A 23630-nucleotide genomic window follows, 5' to 3' on the forward strand; every position below is an offset into this window, starting at 1 on the left:
CAGTCCTGTAACTTAGCATCCGCGTCATCTGACCTCTACCGTATTGAGCGAGTCACTGGTACTTCCTGCTTTTTGTTTTTGTTTGTCAGCGGGAATCAGAAGGATAGAATTATGGTCAGATTTGCCAAATGGAAGGGTGAAGGATAGCTTTTAATGCATCTCTGTGTGTGGTCTAGAGTTGTTTTTCCTCTGGTTGCACATTTAACATGCTGGTAGAAATGAGGTAAAACAGATTTAAGTTTCCCTGCATTAAAGTCCCCGGCCACTAGGAGCACCGCCTCTGGGTGAGTATTGTCTTGTTTGCTTATGGCCCTTATAGAGGTGGTTGAGTGCGGTCTTAGTAACAGCATCGGTTTGTGGTGGTAAATAGACAGCTATGAAAAATATAGATGAAAACTCTCTTGGTAGATAGTGTGGTCTACAGCTTGAGGATCTCTACCTCAGGCGAGGCTAACCCTAACCTCGAGACTTCTTTAATATTAGGCATTGCGCACCAGTTTTTATTGACAAAAAAGACACACACCCTGTCCCTCTTCTTACCAGACGTAGCTGAAAATCTTTATATTATACGTGTCGTCATTCAGCCACGACTCGGTGAAACATAAGATATTACAGTTGTTTATGTCCCGTTGGTAGGATAGTCTCGAGCGGAGATCATCCAGTTTATTTTCCAGTGGTCGCACGTTGGCCAATAGAACGGATGGTAGAGGCAGGTTACCCACTGGCCGACAGATTCTCACAAGGCACTCCGATCTCCGCCCCCTGTATTTCTGTCTTTTCTTTTCTTCACGTGAATGATGGGGATTTGGGCCTGGTCTCCTTCACGTCAGACTCATAAAAGAAAAATGATTTGTCCAGTTCGAGGTGAGTAATCACTGTTGTGATATCCAGAAGCTCTTTTCGGTCATAAGATACATTAGGTACAAAATAAGTTACAAACAATGCGAAAAAATAAACAAAATCGGCACGGTTTGTTATGAGCCTGTAAAATGGCAGCCATCCCTTCCGGCGCCATTGAATCCCGGGATAGAAGGGGATACAGTGTCCATTGTGAGAGCTACCATAAAGCATATACTCATAATACACCATCTAAATCTCATTACAGCGTTAGCACTGTAGTAGTACTGAACATCTAGGAATGGAGACGGGCTGGTTGACTTTAAGATCTCTTTAAATTTCACAATTAAAAAAAAAAATTTTTTTGCAAACACTCTCGTCCAGAGTAACATACAGGAGCAATTTGAGTTAAGTGCTTTACTCAAGGGAACATTGACAGATATTTCACCCTATTCGACTCAGGGATTTGAACCAGCGAACAACCCCCCCCCCCATGGTCAAATTAAAATGCTGAGTGGGTAATGTACACAGTAGGGACAAAAACTAACATCCACCTCACGATATATTACCTCACAATATACTACCTCACAGTATATTACCTCACAACCTCACAATATACTACCTCACAATATACTACCTCACAATATACTACCTCACGATAAACTACCTCACGATAAACTACCTCACAATATACTACCTCACAGTATACTACCTCACAACCTCACAATATACTACCTCACAATATACTACCTCACGATATACTACCTCACGATATACTACCTCACGATATACTACCTCACGATATACTACTTCACAGTATATTACCTCACAACCTCACAATATACTATCTCACAATATACTACCCCACAATATATTATCTCACAATCCACTACCTTACAATATACTATCTCATGTTGTTTACCTCTGATAACCTAGAAGCTGCTCCCTTGACACCAAACTGAGAAAACAATCAGCTCATTCTTACAGCGCAACCATAGAATCAGCTGCTTAGTGGATCAATGTACTGCAAAGCTGTGTTTGAATCTGGGGGTGTGGTAGGGGGGTGGGTCAGTTGTCTATTCACTGCTGTGATTGGTGGAGTGAGTGACCGATACAAAAGTGTAGCGTGTCAGTGACTGCCTGACGACAGTGTGGTAGTGTGGTGCCTCCGATACCTACCTGATATGTGTTGTCAAAGCTGTCATACATGAACCTCGTGATCAGAGATGTCTTCCCAACTACAAGAAAAAACAAAGATAGAGGGATAGAGAGAAAGAGAGAGAGGGATAGAGAGAGAGAGAGAGAGAGAGATAGAGAGAAAGAGAGAGGGATAGAGAGAAAGAAAGAGGGATAGAGAGAGAGAGAGGGATAGAGAGAGAGAGAGAGAGAGAGAGAGAGAGAGATGTGGGGTTAAATGGGTTTTTGAACAGAGAGAGTGACATTCCAGCTGTTTGTGCTGAAACAGTGAATACATAATGACTACACTTTAGGGGAGGTGCACTGTCTAACAGAAGAAACTATACGAATAACAAACACCCCGATGAAGAGAGATCTTTAGCCTGAGGACTTATTAATTTCATACAACAACAAAAAAATTCTTAGCATTTTCCACAATAAAGCTTTTTCATATGTTGGCAATATAGGATGATATCTGTAATATTTCCTTTAGATGTTCTTTTCACAGGCCAGATAGGAAATGAGAAAGGTTATCAGACCTGGTGCAGGGCTAGAATGTGCCTCAATATAACCCTCTGAAATGGTGCACTTTGCAACCAAAGTCTCGTTCTCTTCTCAGGCTTTTCATGTTAGCAGACACTCTTAGCAACTTACAGGTGCAATTAGGTAGAGGGCACATCGACAGATTTGAAAGGATTCGAACACTCTTAACCGCTAGGCTACCCGCAAGGCCATCCGCTAGGTTACTCGCTAGGCTACTCGCTAGGCTACCCGCTAGGTTACTCGCTAGGCTACCCGCTAGGTTACTCGCTAGGCTACTCGCTAGGCTACTCTCCAGGCTACCCGCTAGGTTACTCGCTAGGCTACTCGCTAGGCTACCCACTAGGTTACCTGCTAGGCCACTTGTTAGGCCATGTGCTAGGTTACTCGCTAGGCCACTCGCTAGGCTACCCGCTAGGCTCAGCTATGGTCCAGGGTCGTTGAAAGTACTTGAGGAAATGACACATCCTCAACAGTGCGCTGCCTGTGCAAACACACACAGACACAGACACAGGTAAACCACCTGCTGGTTAACGCACACACATACAGTCGGGGGGCTTTGGAGGTGGCTCATATGTAATCAGAGAGGGAAAAGCCTGGTTCTGCTCTAGTTGACGAGGCTGGCATGACAAGGAAAGCTCTCGTCCACAAGTCATTTAAATGCTAATTTCCCCAAAGACACAAGACTGTCAGATTTTACAGTGAAATGGATTTGAATGAATAGGGCTCATAGGGCCTGGTAGAAACCTAGCTAGCACATTTGGTTCCTTGGAAGTTGTGGGAATGTACATTCTTTATTTCACATTGATTGTGACAACAAAGCTGTACATTTCCTGATCGGTAAACTGAAGAAAAAAATGTAAACATTCTGAGAACAGAAGATAAAGTTTTGCCTGATCTGGGAAGCTTTTATTTTTCGGTTGCAGGGAGGTTCTGAGAACGTTTTACTCTGGTTCCAGGGAGGTTCTGAGAACGTTTTACTCTGGTTCTAGGGAGGTTCTGAGAACATTTAACTCTGGTTCTAGGGAGGTTCTGAAAACGTTTAACTCTGGTTCTAGGGAGGTTCTGAGAACGTTTTAATCTGGTTCCAGGGAGGTTCTGAGAACGTTTAACTCTGGTTCCAGGGAGGTTCTGAGAACGTTTTACTCTGGTTCTAGGGAGGTTCTGAGAACGTTTAACTCTGGTTCTAGGGAGGTTCTGAGAACATTTAACTCTGGTTCTAGGGAGGTTCTGAGAACATTTTAATCTGGTTCCAGGGAGGTTCTGAGAACATTTTACTCTGGTTCCTTGAAAGTTTTCCTGGGAGGTTTTATTATTTTTGGTGTGGAGACCAGTGGTGCCCCTACTGTCTCTCTGTGGTGTAGAGCCCAGTGGTGCCCCTACTGTCTCTCTGTGGTGTAGAGCCCAATGGTGCCCCTACTGTCTCTCTGTGGTGTAGAGCCCTGTGGTGCCCCTACTGTCTCTCTGTGGTGTAGAGCCCTGTGGTGCCTCTACTGTCTCTCTGTGGTGTAGAGCCCAGTGGTGCCCCTACTGTCTCTCTGTGGTGTAGAGCCCTGTGGTGCCTCTACTATCTCTCTGTGGTGTAGAGCCCTGTGGTGCCTCTACTATCTCTCTGTGGTGTAGAGCCCAGTGATGCCCCTACTGTCTCTCTGTGGTGTAGAGCCTTAGTGGTGCCCCTACTGTCTCTCTGTGGTGTAGAGCCCAGTGGTGCTTCTACTGTCTCTCTGTGGTGTAGAGCCCCAACCACTGTCCCAATAAGGGATATCTCTTAATGCTTTTTGGGCCAGTATAATTTAGGCCCTGTCCAAAAGAAGCTCCTCCTCACAAGGCACTTATGTAGATGAAACAATCTGCCAGATGTAAGCAATAGGTAGAATACACGTTGAAGTCAATTTAAGCTCTGTAAAACGATTTGACTGAACGTAGTGATTCATGAGTATCATTAAAACAGGTTAACATGCCCCACCAACTTTAGAAAACTATACAGAAAGAGCTTTTACATTTCTGAAAGAAGTAAATCAAATCAACTGAATGATGAGACTAGTCAGATGAACTGATAGCTGACACAGACATGGAGGAGTAGAGGGGAGATCGGAGTACCGTGAACCAACAGGTTGCGGGTTCAAATCCCAGGTGAGGACATGTTGAATAATAATTACTGAACATTCGCAATGGAATCATGTATGTCAAATATGTACGTTGAAAACAGTTTGAGTATCCCTTGACAACAGATGACGAGCCATGAATGGATCAGTGGTTCACCAATCAGGGCCTCGATTTGCTCGGCAACAGGTACAAGATGTGATGTGTGATTAAACTATTCTTGGGTGGGAGCCAATGTCCTGAAAACTGATTCACAGACAACGTTCCCATTACACATTATATTGAATATATTCTGAGAACTCTGAGTATGTTTGGGGGGGTCATTGATGGAATATTCTCCTAACCAACAGAGAACTGGACACATTAATGTTCATTTAACATGTCTAGAACATTAATATATTTAGTTCTGAGAACATGGTAACCACTTTCTGGGTAAGTTCTGTTAGACATTAATAAGGGAATGGTAACCACTTTCTGGGTAAGTTCTGTTAGACATTAATAAGGGAATGGGAACCACTTTCTGGGTAAGTTCTGTTAGACATTAATAAGGGAATGGTAACCACTTTCTGGGTAAGTTCTGTTAGACATTAATAAGGGAATGGTCTAATGGGAACATTTATTACACATCAAGGGAACATTCCTATGAAAACACAAGCTAGTTACCTAACAAGACTCTTAAGGGAACGTTCTCTAAAGTTGTGGGAACGTTTGTTGTTAGCTGGGGAGGAGCCTACCATATCCATCTCAGCCTGGGAGGATCCACGGCCCCTCAGGGCTGAACATACCTGTCCTGCAACCGCCTCACTCTTCCACTTCCTCCTCCTCCCTCTACCTCCACTCCATCCTCAGTAACTCTGCCTGCTCCTCCACTCCTCCTCAGTAACTCTGCCTGCTCCTCCACTCCTCCTCAGAAACTCTGCCTGCTCCTCCACTCCTCCTCAGTAACTCTGCTTGCTCCTCCACTCCTCCTCCTCCCTCTACCTCCACTCCTCCTCAGTAACTCTGCCTGCTCCTCCACTCCTCCTCAGTAACTCTGCCTGCTCCTCCACTCTTCCTCAGTAACTCTGCTTGCTCCTCCACTCCTCCTCCTCCCTCTACCTCCACTCCTCCTCAGTAACTCTGCCTGCTCCTCCACTCTTCCTCAGTAACTCTGCTTGCTCCTCCACTCCTCCTCCTCCCTCTACCTCCACTCCTCCTCAGTAACTCTGCCTGCTCCTCCACTCCTCCTCAGTAACTCTGCCTGCTCCTCCACTCCTCCTCCTCCCTCTACGGGGAACAGATCTGTTTTCCAGACCTGTTCTTTTCCTGCTCCTGGGTTAACTGTTTGAATCCTGCTCTAAAGGTCCACAACAAAGCCAAGAGAAACACCCTGAACAGGATTGTTGTTGTTGTTGTTGAAACTGTTCACCCACATCACGTTTATTTAAGAAGGTGAATCACAATCGATGGTTGCTGGTGAACAACGCTGTTTTTCACATTGTTAAAGATGGTTGATATTAGCACAGGCATGGAGTTTTCCTTTTCAGAATTTAGTGAGAAAATGGTGATTCTCCTTAACCTTTATGCCAACAAGTCACGTTTTCCATTCCTCTGATCTTTCACCTAGATTATATCTGTCATGTTTAACACCATAGTGATTATATATATCATATGTAACACTAGTGATTATAAATATCATATGTAACCCCATAGTGATTATATATATCATATGTAACACTATAGTGATTATATATATCATATGTAACCCCATAGTGATTATATATATCATATGTAACCCCATAGTGATTATATATATCATATGTAACACTATAGTGATTATATATATCATATGTAACCCCATAGTGATTATATATATCATATGTAACACTATAGTGATTATATATATCATATGTAACCCCATAGTGATTATATATATCATATGTAACCCCATAGTGATTATATATATCATATGTAACCCCATAGTGATTATATATATCACATGTAACACTATAGTGATTATATATATCATATGTAACCCCATAGTGATTATATATATCATATGTAACACTATAGTGATTATATATATCATATGTAACCCCATAGTGATTATATATATCATATGTAACCCCATAGTGATTATATATATCATGTAACACTATAGTGATTATATATATCATATGTAACCCTATAGTGATTATATATATCATATGTAACCCCATAGTGATTATATATATCATATGTAACACCATAGTGATTATATATATCATATGTAACCCCATAGTGATTATATATCATATTTAACCCCATAGTGATTATATATCATATGTAACCCCATAGTGATTATATATATCATATGTAACCCCATAGTGATTATATATATCATGTAACACTATAGTGATTATATATATCATATGTAACCCCATAGTGATTATATATATCATGTAACACTATAGTGATTATATATATCATATGTAACCCCATAGTGATTATATATATCATATTTAACCCCATAGTGATTATATATCATATTTAACCCCATAGTGATTATAAATATCATATGTAACCCCATAGTGATTATAAATATCATATGTAACCCCATAGTGATTATAAATATCATATGTAACCCCATAGTGATTATATATATCATATGTAACCCCATAGTGATTATATATATCATGTAACACTATAATGATTATATATATCATATGTAACCCCATAGTGATTATATATATCATGTAACACTATAGTGATTATATATATCATATGTAACCCCATAGTGATTATATATATCATATGTAACCCCATAGTGATTATGTATATCATGTAACACTATAGTGATTATATCTATCATATGTAACACTATAGTGATTATATATATCATATTTAACCCCATAGTGATTATATATATCATATGTAACCCCATAGTGATTATATATATCATATGTAACCCCATAGTGATTATATATATCATATGTAACCCCATAGTGATTATATATATCATGTAACACTATAGTGATTATATATATCATATGTAACATCATAGTGATTATATATATCATAATTAACCCCATAGTGATTATATATATCATATGTAACCCCATAGTGATTATATATATCATATGTAACCCCATAGTGATTATATATATCATATGTAACCCCATAGTGATTATATATATCATATGTAACCCCATAGTGATTATATATATCATATGTAACCCCATAGTGATTATATATATCATATTTAACCCCATAGTGATTATATATATCATATGTAACCCCATAGTGATTATATATATCATATGTAACCCCATAGTGATTATATATATCATATGTAACACTATAGTGATTATATATATATCATATGTAACCCCATAGTGATTATATATATCATATGTAACCCCATAGTGATTATATATATCATATTTAACCCCATAGTGATTATATATATCATATGTAACCCCATAGTGATTTTATATATCATGTAACACTATAGTGATTATATATATCATATTTAACCCCATAGTGATTATATATATATCATATGTAACACTAGTGATTATATATATCATATGTAACACTATAGTGATTATATATATCATATGTAACACTAGTGATTATATATATCATATGTAACACTATAGTGATTATATATATCATATGTAACACTAGTGATTATAAATATCATATGTAACCCCATAGTGATTATATATATCATATGTAACCCCATAGTGATTATATATATCATATGTAACCCCATAGTGATTATATATATCATATGTAACACTATAGTGATTATATATATATCATATGTAACCCCATAGTGATTATATATCATATGTAACCCCATAGTGATTATATATATCATATTTAACCCCATAGTGATTATATATATCATATGTAACCCCATAGTGATTTTATATATCATGTAACACTATAGTGATTATATATATATCATATGTAACCCCATAGTGATTATATATCATATGTAACCCCATAGTGATTATATATATCATATGTAACACCATAGTGATTATATATATATCATATTTAACCCCATAGTGATTATATATATCATATTTAACCCCATAGTGATTATATATATCATATGTAACACTAGTGATTATATATATCATATGTAACACTATAGTGATTATATATATCATATGTAACACTAGTGATTATAAATATCATATGTAACACTATAGTGATTATATATATCATATGTAACCCCATAGTGATTATATCTATCATGTAACCCCATAGTGATTATAAATATCATATGTAACCCCATAGTGATTATATATATCATATGTAACCCCATAGTGATTATATATATCATATGTAACCCCATAGTGATTATATCTATCATATGTAACCCCATAGTGATTATATATATCATATGTAACACTAGTGATTATATATATATCATATGTAACACTATAGTGATTATATCTATCATATGTAACACTATAGTGATTATATCTGTCATGTTTAACACTATAGTGATTATATATATCATATGTAACCCCATAGTGATTATATATATCATATTTAACCCCATAGTGATTATATATATCATATGTAACACTATAGTGATTATATATCATATGTAACACTATAGTGATTATATCTATCATATTTAACCCCATAGTGATTACATATATCATATGTAACCCCATAGTTATTATATATCATATTTAACCCCATAGTGATTATATCTATCATGTAACACTATAGTGATTATAAATATAATATGTAACACTATAGTGATTATATATATCATATGTAACCCTAGTGATTATATATATCATATGTAACCCCATAGTGATTATATATCATATGTAACACCATAGTGAGTATATCATATGTAACCCCATAGTGATTATATATATCATATGTAACCCCATAGTGATTATATATATCATATGTAACACCATCACCAAACCCTTGGCTCTGACTGTTGTTGTCCAACTGAATAATTAAAATGAAACTGCTCGTTCTATAAAGAAACCAAATGGCACGTGTCAATCAAGCTTAGCCAGTAACATCACAAACACATATTTGGCACAGTGAACAACACCACAGGCATCAGTGCTCATACTCTACGCAAAGCATCTCAGAGTAGGACTGCTGGTCTAGGATCAGTTTAGCATTTTAGCTCAGAAGGAGTAAGACGATACGGACAGGTCCTAGTTCAGCACTCAGCACAATATGGGCCCAGACACTGGTTCGAACTTTTAGTGGTCCGACTGAGGAATCCAAATTCAACCCCACCCCTTACCTTCTGTGGGAAACCACAGAGGAAAATGTAACATGTCAATCAAGCTAACCCATAACAAACATACTGTATGTCACAATGAATTTGTACTGAGATTGACAAATTCCTTTGGTCTGGTCTGGTCTGTCAAATAAACACCATAGAGTCATCACCCAGCTAACACAATTGGATCTTTTTTTTTTTTACGTTGGTAGTGGGAACGAAGCCATATGTTTCCTGATAACATAACGTTTTCTAAAACGTTCCGAGAACATTAGTGAACATTTCACCTGTTCTGGGAACGTTTATGTTTTAGGTTGCAGGGAGGTTCTGAGAACGTTTATGTTTTAGGTTGCAGGGAGGTTCTGGGAACGTTTATGTTTTAGGTTGCAGGGAGGTTCTGAGAACGTTTATGTTTTAGGTTGCAGGGAGGTTCTGAGAACGTTTATGTTTTAGGTTGCAGGGAGGTTCTGGGACCGTTTATGTTTTAGGTTGCAGGGAGGTTCTGAGAACGTTTATGTTTTAGGTTGCAGGGAGGTTCTGAGAACGTTTATGTTTTAGGTTGCAGGGAGGTTCTGAGAACGTTTATGTTTTAGGTTGCAGGGAGGTTCTGAGAACGTTTATGTTTTAGGTTGCAGGGAGGTTCTGGGAACGTTTATGTTTTAGGTTGCAGGGAGGTTCTGGGAACGTTTATGTTTAGATATGCTTAGATATTAAATTAGTGGGCACAGCCAACTCTTGAATACACTTAACAAGATAGAGGATAGAGAGAGTTTTGTTGATACTGAGAACAGAATCTATTTAGAAATAACATAAATCGGATGTTCTCTTAACGTTATATATTTTCTTGTGGTTTTCATGGACATTTTTCTTTATGTTCTTGGAACAATTTGAGAAAATGCCTTTAACTATGCTGCATATTTACCAGAAAGACACATAGCCTGGTTCCTCTCTAGGTTTCTTCCTAGGTTTTGGCCTTTCTAGGGAGTTTTTCCTAGCCACCGTGCTTCTACACCTGCATTGCTTGCTGTTTGGGGTTTTAGGCTGGGTTTCTGTACAGCACTTTGAAATGTCAGCTGATGTACGAAGGGCTATATAAATACATTTGATTTGATTTGATTTGAAAGTTGTGGACAGGTTCTATGCAAAATAACTATAGGACAACAAACACCCTCACCAAGCTCTGAGAAACATATGGTTCTCAGAACGTTACGTGCTACCTGGGAAGTGTGTGTGTGTGTGTGTGTGCGCGTATGTCGGATATTGATCTGTGATCTAAGGAGGGGTGTTTTAGCGTTGCTTGTCTATAAACGTCTGTTAGAGACAGTCAATGAGGAGGGTTATTAGAGGAGATAGAGGCTTTCTCTGCCAGCCAGGTGTGTTGTAGCTGTATGTTATGAACCAATCAAATCTATCTTGGCTCTGACTGTGTAGAATAGAGAGATAGGACAGATATTACTAGCCTGGGTGCCAGGCTGAGACAGGACAGATATAACTAGCGTGGGTGCCAGGCTGAGACAGGACAGATATAACTAGCGTGGGTGCCAGGCTGAGACAGGACAGATATAACTAGCGTGGGTGCCAGGCTGAGACAGGACATATATAACTAGCCTGGGTGCCAGTCTGAGACAGGACAGATATTACTAGCCTGGGTGCCAGGCTGTTTCTGCTCTCCTTTGGGCTCCTGAGTGGCGCAGTGGTCTAAGGCACTGCATCTCAGTCACTGGTTCGAATCCAAGCTGTATAACATCCGGCCGTGAGTGGAAGTCCCATTGGCGGCGCACAATTGGCCAAGAGTCGTCTGGGTTTGGCCGGGGTAGGCCGTCATTGTAAATAAGAATTTGTTCTTAACTTAAACATAAAAAAAAAACTCCTTTATTTAACCTGGTAGGCCAGTTGAGAACAAGTTCTCATTTACAACTGCGACCTGGCCAAGATAAAGCAAAGCAGTGCGACACAAACAACAACACAGAGTTACACATGGAATAAACAAGCACACAGTCAATAACACAATAGAACAATCTATATACAGTGTGTGCAAATGAGGTAAGATAAGGGAGGCAGAAGATGAATGTGCAAGTAGAGATACTGGGGGTGCAAAGGAGCAAAAAATTATAGTATGGGGATGAGGTAGTTGGATGGGCTATTTACAAGATGGGCTGTGTACAGGTGCCGTGATCTGTGAGCTCCTCTGACAGCTGGTGCTTAAAGTTAGTGAGGGAGATCATTTTCAGTGATTTTTGCAATTCGTTCCAGTCATTGGCAGCAGAGAACTGGAAGGAAAGGCAGCCAAAGGAGCAAAGACTTGTAGATGACCTGTAGCCAGTGTGTTTTTCATGGTTCGGGCCCCTTAGTTCCAGTGAAGGGAAATCTTAATGCCACAGCATACTAGACGATTATGTGCTTCCAACTTTGTGGCAACAGTTTGGGGAAGGCCCTTTCTTGTTTCAACATGACAATGCCCCCGTGCAAAAAGCGAGGTCCATACCGAAATATTTTGTCGAGATCAGTGTGGAAGAACTTGACTAGCCTGCACAAAGCCCTGACCTCAACCCCATCGAACACCGTTGGGATGAATTGGAACAACGACTGCGAGCCTGGCTTAATCACCCAACATGACCTCACTAATGCTCTTGTGGCTGAATGGAAGAAAGCCCCCACAGAAATGTCCCAACATCTAGTTGAAAGCCTTCCCAGAAGAGTGGAGGCTGTTAAAGCAGCAAAGGAGGAACCAATTTCATAATAACACCCATGATTTTGGAATGAGATGTTGGATGAGCAGGTGCCCACATACTGTTGGTCAAGTAGTGTATCAGTCCTGACCCCAAGCCCTATGGGATTTGTGACACCATCATCACTTCCTCTTCATAGAGGATGTAGGCCTAGCCAACCAGGAAGGAGGATATTTTAACTGACTTCCTGATTGATGGCAGAACAACGACTACTGCCCTCATTTTATATCTCTTAAATATTTCATGTATTATTTATGGAGCAGGCAGACTGGATGGCTTATGACATTATTCAGTTTATCACCTCTACCAGAGGAGAGTTGTCTGCACATAAATATGGAGCTCAGTTCAGTTCAGTTGCAGACTATGGTTGCATCTCAATTGGCACCCTATTCCCTATACAGTGCACTACTTTTAACCAGAGCCCTATGGGAGTAGGGCACCATTTGAGATGCAGACTATATTCCAGTGATGGATGGTATTATGTGAGTCTATCTCAGTGCTTTAGTTAATGAGGGGGCACAGGGTTTATACAGGAAGCAGGAGGAGCTAAGAGGAGCCAAAAGGAATCAGTCACCACGGTTGCGTCCCAAATGCCACCCTTTTTCCGATTAGCTCTGGTCAAAAGTAGGGCACTATATAGGGAATACCCAGCTAGCACATAATGTTCAGAGAACAACCCAGCAAGCACAAAATGCTCTGAGAACCACCCAGCTAGCACATAATGTTCTGAGAACCACCCAGCTAGCACAAAATGTTCCGAGAACCACCCAGCACATAACATTCTGACAACCACCCTGCACATAAAGTTCTGAGAACACTACCCAGCTTGAACATAAAGTTCTGAGAACACTACCCAGCTAGCACATAACGACCTGAGAAACACCCAGCTAGTGCCAATGTTCTGAGAACCATATGTTTCCTAGAGCTTGGTAAGAGGGTTCTTGTCCTATGGTTATTTTGCATACAACCTTCCCAAAACATTCTGGAAATGGTGCAGGATAGTTGCCTGGACTTGGAACATTCTCAGCACATTTAAGGAACTTGACAAAAATAATCATTTACATTTACACTACCGGTTATAGTACTGTGCATTACACCCTGAAACGTTGCACGTCCTCACTCAATGTTAACAATAATAAGTATGATAAGTACAGTCATCTACAGTGGTCAGTGGTCAGGATGAGGTGGGTCTATATTCATCTACAGTGGTCAGGATGAGGTAGACCTATGGTCATCTACAGCAGTCAGTGGTCAGGATGAGGTAGGTCTACATTCATCTACAGTGGTCAGGATGAGGTAGGTCTACATTAATCTACAGTGGTCAGGATGAGGTGGGTCTACATTCATCTACAGTGGTCAGGATGAGGTAGGTCTACATTAATCTACAGTGGTCAGGATGAGGTAGGTCTACATTAATCTACAGTGGTCAGGATGACGTAGGTCTACATTAATCTACAGTGGTCAGGATGAGGTGGGTCTATTCATCTACAGTGGTCAGGATGAGGTAGGTCTACATTTATCTACAGTGGTCAGAATGAGGTAGGTCTACATTAATCTACAGTGGTCAGGATGAGGTGGGTCTACATTCATCTACAGTGGTCAGGATGAGGTAGGTCTACATTTATCTACAGTGGTCAGAATGAGGTAGGTCTACATTTATCTACAGCAGTCGGTGGTCAGGATGAGGTAGGTCTACATTCATATACAGTGGTCAGGATGAGGTGGGTCTATTCATCTACAGTGGTCAGGATGAGGTAGGTCTACATTCATCTACAGCAGTCGGTGGTCAGGATGAGGTAGGTCTACATTAATCTACAGTGGTCAGGATGAGGTAGGTCTACATTCATCTACAGTGGTCAGGATGAGGTGGGTCTATTCATCTACAGTGGTCAGGATGAGGTGGGTCTACATTCATCTACAGTGGTCAGGATGACGTGGGTCTACATTCATCTACAGTGGTCAGGATGATGTGGGTCTACATTCATCTACAGTGGTCAGAATGAGGTGGGTCTACATTCATCTACAGTGGTCAGGATGAGGTAGGTCTATAGTCATCTACAGCAGTCGGTGGTCAGGATGAGGTAGGTGTACATTTATCTACAGCAGTCGGTGGTCAGGATGAGGTAGGTCTACATTCATCTACAGCAGTCGGTGGTCAGGATGAGGTAGGTCTACATTCATCATCAGCAGTCGGTGGTCAGGATGAGGTAGGTGTACATTTATCTACAGCAGTCAGTGGTCAGGATGAGGTAGGTCTATAGTCATCTACAGCAGTCGGTGGTCAGGATGAGGTAGGTCTACAGTCATCTACAGCAGTCGGTGGTCAGGATGAGGTAGGTCTATAGTCATCTACAGCAGTCGGTGGTCAGGATGAGGTAGGTCTACAGTCATCTACAGCAGTCGGTGGTCAGGATGAGGTAGGTCTATAGTCATCTACAGCAGTCGGTGGTCAGGATGAGGTAGGTCTACAGTCATCTACAGCAGTCGGTGGTCAGGATGAGGTAGGTCTATAGTCATCTACAGCAGTCGGTGGTCAGGATGAGGTAGGTGTACATTTATCTACAGCAGTCGGTGGTCAGGATGAGGTAGGTCTACATTCATCTACAGCAGTCGGTGGTCAGGATGAGGTAGGTCTACAGTCATCTACAGCAGTCGGTGGTCAGGATGAGGTAGGTCTATAGTCATCTACAGCAGTCGGTGGTCAGGATGAGGTAGGTGTACATTTATCTACAGCAGTCGGTGGTCAGGATGAGGTAGGTCTACAGTCATCTACAGCAGTCGGTGGTCAGGATGAGGTAGGTCTACATTCATCTACAGCAGTCGGTGGTCAGGATGAGGTAGGTCTACAGTAATCTACAGCAGTCGGTGGTCAGGATGAGGTAGGTCTACATTCATCTACAGCAGTCGGTGGTCAGGATGAGGTAGGTCTACATTTATCTACAGCAGTCGGTGGTCAGGATGAGGTAGGCCTACAGTCATCTACAGCAGTCGGTGGTCAGGATGAGGTAGGTCTACAGTAATCTACAGCAGTTGGTGGTCAGGATGAGGTAGGTCTACATTCATCTACAGCAGTCGGTGGTCAGGATGAGGTAGGTCTACATTTATCTACAGCAGTCGGTGGTCAGGATGAGGTAGGCCTACAGTCATCTACAGCAGTCGGTGGTCAGGATGAGGTAGGTCTACATTCATCTACAGCAGTCGGTGGTCAGGATGAGGTAGGCCTACATTTATCTACAGCAGTCGGTGGTCAGGATGAGGTAGGTCTATAGTCATCTACAGCAGTCGGTGGTCAGGATGAGGTAGGTGTACATTTATCTACAGCAGTCGGTGGTCAGGATGAGGTAGGTCTACATTCATCTACAGCAGTCGGTGGTCAGGATGAGGTAGGTCTACAGTAATCTACAGCAGTCGGTGGTCAGGATGAGGTAGGCCTACATTTATCTACAGCAGTCGGTGGTCAGGCCTCACGGGTCTTTCGCTACCAGTTTTGTCTTGGCTCGTTTTCTTTTGCAGGTGCTTCAAAAGAAGAGAAGTTGGGTTTGTAGCAGTGGAGACGTGCTTCTCTCCTGTTTCCGTGTTCCGTTGATATTCTGGTCATGTTGGCTTCCCACCAGATCAAAGTAATGGGAGTACTTCCACACCGCGCCAACACAGACGGAATAATAATCTTTACAAATGTATTATGGATCAATAACTGTAACAGGAAGGGAATGATAACAAAGTAAGAAAGTAACAACAACTTATCTAACCCTAACCCCCCACCCCCCACTGATCTGCACCTAGACCCAATGAACCCCCCCCCCCACTGATCTGCACCTAGACCCAATGAACCCCCCCCCCCCCCCCCCACTGATCTGCACCTAGACCCAATGAACCCCCCCCCCCCCCCCCCCACTGATCTGCACCTAGACACAATGACCCCCCCACCGCCAACTGATCTGCACCTAGACCCAATGAACCCCCCCCCCCACTGATCTGCACCTAGACCCAATGACCCCCCCACCGCCAACTGATCTGCACCTAGACCCAATGAACCCCCCCCCCCACTGATCTGCACCTAGACCCAATGAACCCCCCCCCCCCCCCCCCCCCCCACTGATCTGCACCTAGACACAATGACAGACATCCTGAAACGGCTGTTTGATTGCTCTGATAATGCAACTAATGACAGGAAATAAAATGTGTCACTCGGCTTCTTCAAAAATAATATAATCTATTTCATTATCTACCGAAAGATGTTTAAGAGAGAGACCCAACCTCCTCTGCTTGTACAGGGCCACCAGCATATGAATCAATGTGCTCCCCAATCAGCAAGCATCTCTACAAAGTCTTCTGAATCAGTCATTATGCTAATTGCAACTATGCTAATTATCGCTATCTTAGCACGTTTAGCAGTGGGTTTGTCCTAGTTTATCTCATAAATATCAAAACAGTCAGTCTGTTTGCATGATAATTGTTTCATGCATAAGCGAATCATAGCAATTAAAACTGTAAAGTTACCGTATAGCGATACAAGTTTAATGAAGCAAGTTGGCTTAAAACTGTTTCTCTGAAATTATACAGCAATACAAGTTTAATGAAGCAAGTTGGCTTAAAACTGTTTCTCTGTAATTACTGTACACACAAACTCATTCAGTCATACAAAATACACAAAGATCAACATAATAAATAAATGAAGAATAATTAACATGTTTGCTATATAATCCTACTCATTCTATCTACTCAAAAATACTCAGTTAGCTATCTGTACTCAGCTGGATATGTTTCAGTGCAAAGCAATAGGGGCGGCAGGGTAACCTAGTGGTCAGAGCGTTGGACTAGTAACCGGAAGGTTGCAAGACAAGGTACAAATCTGTGGTTCTAGCCCCTGTGGTTCTAGCCCCTGAACAGGCAGTTAAACCACTAGGCCGTCATTGTAAATAAGAATTTGTTCTTAACTGACTTGCCTAGTTAAATTAATACAAAATAAAAACATAGATGATTATGGTTGTGTAACACAGAGAGATGCATCCTAAATAGCTCTGGTCTAAAGTAGTGCACTACTATATAGGGTGCCATTTTGAGACAGAGTTAGTTACAACAAGTTCTATATCAACAACAGTGGAAAGGAAAACACCATTCATTTCTCTGCGGTTGAAAGTTACCATGGTGACAGCTAGCAGCACAATTACCCTGTCTTGTGAGGAGGGGGGTGAGAGAGAGAGGGATGACTCCACTGTTATGGACATAACACATCATATTTCTTGTTCACTAACTTATGTTGCACAACTCATTACCAAGGCAAACTAATTACAGTGTTACCTCACTGTAAGAGCAACGTACGCAGCAGTTTAGCCTACCCCGTCTCTCTATCCAGTCTCTCTATATCCAGTCTCTCTATCCAGTCTCTCTATCCCACCCCTCTCTCTATCCCGTCTCTATATCCAGTCTCTCTATCCAGTCTCTATATCCAGTCTCTATATCCAGTCTCTCTATATCCAGTCTCTCTGTCCAGTCTCTCTATCCAGTCTCTCTATCCCGTCTCTCTATCCAGTCTCTCTATATCCAGTCTCTCTATATCCCGTCTCTCTATATCCAGTCTCTCTATATCCAGTCTCTCTATATCCAGTCTCTCTATCCAGTCTCTCTATCCCGTCTCTCTATCCCGTCTCTCTATCCCGTCTCTCTATCCCGTCTCTATATCCCGTCTCTATATCCAGTCTCTATTCAGTCTCTCTATCCCATCTCTCTATCCGGTCTCTCTATCCCGTCTCTCTATCCCGTCTCTCTATCCCGTCTCTCTATCCCGTCTCTCTATCCCGTCTCTCTATCCCGTCTCTATATCCAGTCTCTCTATCCCGTCTCTCTATCCCGTCTCTCTATCCCGTCTCTCTATCCAGTCTCTCTATCCAGTCTCTCTATCCAGTCTCTCTATCCCGTCTCTCTATCCCGTCTCTCTATCCAGTCTCTCTATCCAGTCTCTCTATCCAGTCTCTCTATCCAGTCTCTCTATCCAGTCTCTCTATCCAGTCTCTCTATCCCGTCTCTCTATCCCGTCTCTCTATCCCGTCTCTCTATCCCGTCTCTCTATCCTGTCTCTCTATCCCGTCTCTATATCCAGTCTCTCTATCCCGTCTCTCTATCCCGTCTCTCTATCCCATCTCTCTATCCAGTCTCTCTATCCAGTCTCTCTATCCAGTCTCTCTATCCAGTCTCTCTATCCCGTCTCTCTATCCCGTCTCTCTATCCCGTCTCTCTATCCAGTCTCTCTATCCAGTCTCTCTATCCAGTCTCTCTATCCAGTCTCTCTATCCAGTCTCTCTATCCCGTCTCTCTATCCCATCTCTCTATCCCATCTCTATATCCCGCCTCTCTATCCCGCCTCTATATCCCATCTCTCTATCCAGTCTCTCTATCCAGTCTCTCTATCCAGTCTCTCTATCCAGTCTCTCTATCCAGTCTCTCTATCCAGTCTCTCTATCCAGTCTCTCTATCCAGTCTCTCTATCCCGCCTCTCTATCCCATCTCTATATCCCATCTCTATATCCCATCTCTCTATCCAGTCTCTCTATCCAGTCTCTCTATCCAGTCTCTCTATCCCGTCTCTCTATCCCGTCTCTCTATCCCGTCTCTCTATCCCGTCTCTCTATCCAGTCTCTCTATCCAGTCTCTCTATCCAGTCTCTCTATCCCGTCTCTCTATCCAGTCTCTCTATCCAGTCTCTCTATCCCATCTCTCTATCCCTTCTCTCTATCCAGTCTCTCTATCCAGTCTCTCTATCCCGTCTCTATCCCGTCTCTATCCAGTCTCTCTATCGAGTCTCTCTATCCAGTCTCTCTATCCCGTATCTATATCCAGTCTCTCTATCCAGTCTCTCTATCCCATCTCTCTATCCAGTCTCTCTATCCCGTCTCTCTATCCCGTCTCTCTATCCAGTCTCTCTATCCAGTCTCTCTATCCAGTCTCTCTATCCCGTCTCTATCCCGTCTCTATCCAGTCTCTCTATCCAGTCTCTCTATCCCGTCTCTTTATCCCGTCTCTCTATCCAGTCTCTCTATCCAGTCTCTCTATCCAGTCTCTCTATCCAGTCTCTCTATCCCGTCTCTATATCCAGTCTCTCTATCCAGTCTCTCTATCCAGTCTCTCCAGCCAAGCCACAGGTTCTAGGTGTCGCTACTCCACTCCATTAATTTCAATAACTGTGCTGCAGTCATAGCCCCCCACAGTTAAGATAATTCAGCCCACGGGGGGGGGGGGGGGGGGGCAGTATTCAGCAGCCAATTTGTGTTCATTTAATCATCAAGGTGAGAGAGGGAAGCTCGGCTGAGCACAACATCACATCTGAGACCATTTGGAGAATATTAATATAATATTAATATAATATAATACTAATATAATATAATATTATTATAATATTCAGAGGCCCAAACGTAATTAGAAACAGGTTTGATTATAGTTTGTATAATAACAAGGCCTACAGTCTCTCTGCATCCCCAACAAGGCATAACAACAAGCCCAACAGCTAGTCTGCCCCCCCCCCCCCCCAACAAGGAATAACAACAAGCCCAACAGCTTGTCTGCCCCCCCACAACAAGGCATAACAACAAGCCCAACAGCTTGTCTGCACCCCCCCCCCCCCCAACAAGGCATAACAACAGGCCCAACAGCTTGTGTGCCTCACCCCCCCAACAAGGCATAACAACAAGCCCAACAGCATGTCTGCCCCCCCCCCCCCCCCCAACAAGGAATAACAACAAGCCCAACAGCTTGTCTGCCCCCCCACAACAAGGCATAACAACAAGCCCAACAGCTTGTCTGCAACCCCCCCCCCCCAACAAGGCATAACAACAGGCCCAACAGCTTGTGTGCCTCACCCCCCCAACAAGGCATAACAACAAGCCCAACAGCATGTCTGCCCCCCCCCCCCCCCCCCCCACAACAAGGCATAACAACAAGCCCAACAGCTTGTCTGCCCCCCCCCCCACAACAAGGCACTAACACTATTAAATGACCCTATATAACACTATTAAATGACCCTATATAACACTATTAAATGACCCTATATAACACTATTAAATGACCCTATATAACACTATTAAATGACCCTATATAACACTATTAAATGACCCTATATAACACTATTAAATGACCCTATATAACACTATTAAATGACCCTATATAACACTATTAAATGACCCTATATAACACTATTAAATGACCCTATATAACACTATTAAATGACCCTATATAACACTATTAAATGACCCTATATAACACTATTAAATGACCCTATATGACACTATTAAATGACCCTATATAACACTATTACATGACCCTATATAACACTATTAAATGTTGGGTCATTCAGAGTAGTGCTCTGACTGGGGAATATCATGATTGTACTGTAAACATCACAGTACTCTGACTGGGGAATATCATGATTGTACTGTAAATATCACAGTACTCTGACTGGGGAATATCATGATTATACTGTAAATATCACAGTACTCTGACTGGGGAATATCATGATTGTACTGTAAATATCACAGTACTCTGACTGGGGAATATCATGATTATACTGTAAATACCACAGTACTCTGACTGGGGAATATCATGATTGTACTGTAAATATCACAGTACTCTGACTGGGGAATATCATGATTGTACTGTATACATCACAGTACTCTGACTGGGGAATATCATGATTATACTGTAAATATCACAGTACTCTGACCGGGGAATATCATGATTATACTGCAGAATATAATCTCTCTCTCTCTCTCTCTCACGCACTCTCTCTGAGCCCTGATCTGCTAATAGGACTGAAAGCGGTAAGCCTAATCTACATATATGCTAATGAGGCTCCCCTGTGGTTTCGTAATTAGTGTCTGTCTGAGCCATAGCTGTGGTGATTGCGGGTTGGGATGGTCAAGGTGCATTGTTTGTTGTGATTTGTTGATATTCGAGGTATGGTTTAATCACGCCTTCAGATAATAACCTACAGTAGATGCCTTTTAAAAAAGACAGTTAAGATTACAAAATTGTCAGTTAATTTGTTGATGTCACAAGACCGACTTCTTAATGATCTAGGCTGGAAATTATAATCATCCAAGCTAAGCACATTTGGTTCCTTGGAAGTTGTGGGAACCTACGTTTTTGGTTTCCCATTGGTTCAGGAAATGAAGCCATAAATTTCCTGACCAGTAAAACGGAACGTTTTTTTTTAAACGTTCTGAGAACGGAAGTGAACATTTGGCCTTATCTGGGAACTTGAATTGTTTTGTGGCAGGGAGGTTCTGATAATGTTTTACTCTGGTTCCAGGGAGGTTCTGAGAATGTTTTACTCTGGTTCCAGGGAGGTTCTGAGAATGTTTTACTCTGGTTCCAGGGAGGTTCTGAGAATGTTTTACTCTGGTTCCAGGGAGGTTCTGAGAATGTTTTACTCTGGTTCCAGGGAGGTTCTAAGAATGTTTTACTCTGGTTCCAGGGAGGTTCTGAGAATGTTTTACTCTGGTTCCAGGGAGGTTCTGAGAATGTTTTACTCTGGTTCCAGGGAGGTTCTGAGAATGTTTTACTCTGGTTCCAGGGAGGTTCTGAGAATGTTTTACTCTGGTTCCAGGGAGGTTCTGAGAATGTTTTACTCTGGTTCCAGGGAGGTTCTGAGAATGTTTTACTCTGGTTCCAGGGAGGTTCTGAGAATGTTTTACTCTGGTTCCAGGGAGGTTCTGAGAATGTTTTACTCTGGTTCCAGGGAGGTTCTGAGAATGTTTTACTCTGGTTCCAGGGAGGTTCTGAGAATGTTTTACTCTGGTTCCAGGGAGGTTCTGAGAATGTTTTACTCTGGTTCCAGGGAGGTTCTGAGAATGTTTTACTCTGGTTCCAGGGAGGTTCTGAGAATGTTTTACTCTGGTTCCAGGGAGGTTCTGAGAATGTTTTACTCTGGTTCCAAGGAGGTTCTGAGAATGTTTTACTCTGGTTCCAGGGAGGTTCTAAGAATGTTTTACTCTGGTTCCAGGGAGGGTCTGAGAATGTTTTACTCTGGTTCCAAGGAGGTTCTGAGAATGTTTTACTCTGGTTCTAGGGAGGTTCTGAGAATGTTTTACTCTGGTTCCAGGGAGGTTCTGAGAATGTTTTACTCTGGTTCCAGGGAGGTTCTGAGAATGTTTTACTCTGGTTCCAGGGAGGTTCTGAGAATGTTTTACTCTGGTTCCAGGGAGGTTCTGAGAATGTTTTACTCTGGTTCCAGGGAGGTTCTGAGAATGTTTTACTCTGGTTCTAGGGAGGTTCTGAGAATGTTTTACTCTGGTTCCAGGGAGGTTCTGAGAATGTTTTACTCTGGTTCCAGGGAGGTTCTGAGAATGTTTTACTCTGGTTCCAGGGAGGTTCTGAGAATGTTTTACTCTGGTTCTAGGGAGGTTCTGAGAATGTTTTACTCTGGTTCCAGGGAGGTTCTAAGAATGTTTTACTCTGGTTCCAGGGAGGTTCTGAGAATGTTTTACTCTGGTTCCAGGGAGGTTCTAAGAATGTTTTACTCTGGTTCCAGGGAGGTTCTGAGAATGTTTTACTCTGGTTCCAGGGAGGTTCTGAGAATGTTTTACTCTGGTTCTAGGGAGGTTCTGAGAATGTTTTACTCTGGTTCCAGGGAGGTTCTGAGAATGTTTTACTCTGGTTCCAGGGAGGTTCTGAGAATGTTTTACTCTGGTTCCAGGGAGGTTCTGAGAATGTTTTACTCTGGTTCTAGGGAGGTTCTGAGAATGTTTTACTCTGGTTCCAGGGAGGTTCTAAGAATGTTTTACTCTGGTTCCAGGGAGGTTCTGAGAATGTTTTACTCTGGTTCCAGGGAGGTTCTAAGAATGTTTTACTCTGGTTCCAGGGAGGTTCTGAGAATGTTTTACTCTGGTTCCAGGGAGGTTCTAAGAATGTTTTACTCTGGTTCCAGGGAGGTTCTGAGAATGTTTTACCCTGGTTCCAGGGAGGTTCTAAGAATGTTTTACTCTGGTTCCAGGGAGGTTCTGAGAATGTTTTAC

The 23630-nt window shown here is 41.9% G+C and overlaps 1 protein-coding gene across 5 annotated transcripts in view; it reads right to left on the reverse strand.

Annotated features, from left to right (window-relative positions):
- Positions 1 to 23630, reverse strand: part of LOC110524898 (ras-related protein Rab-6B) — a 178433-nt gene that overhangs the window by 101665 nt on the left and 53138 nt on the right. For all 5 annotated transcript variants that reach the window (XM_090233558.1, XM_036982647.2, XM_036982599.2 and 2 more), the window contains exon 2: positions 2017 to 2075. In XM_090233558.1, the coding sequence (XP_090089684.1) occupies positions 2017 to 2046 (30 nt within the window). In that variant the 5' untranslated portion in view covers positions 2047 to 2075. The remainder of the gene's footprint in view (positions 1 to 2016; positions 2076 to 23630) is intronic.

This window comes from Oncorhynchus mykiss, chromosome 1 (genome assembly GCF_057628025.1).
Source record: "Oncorhynchus mykiss isolate SJ-2025 chromosome 1, ASM5762802v1, whole genome shotgun sequence".
Taxonomy (NCBI): Eukaryota; Metazoa; Chordata; class Actinopteri; order Salmoniformes; family Salmonidae; genus Oncorhynchus; species Oncorhynchus mykiss.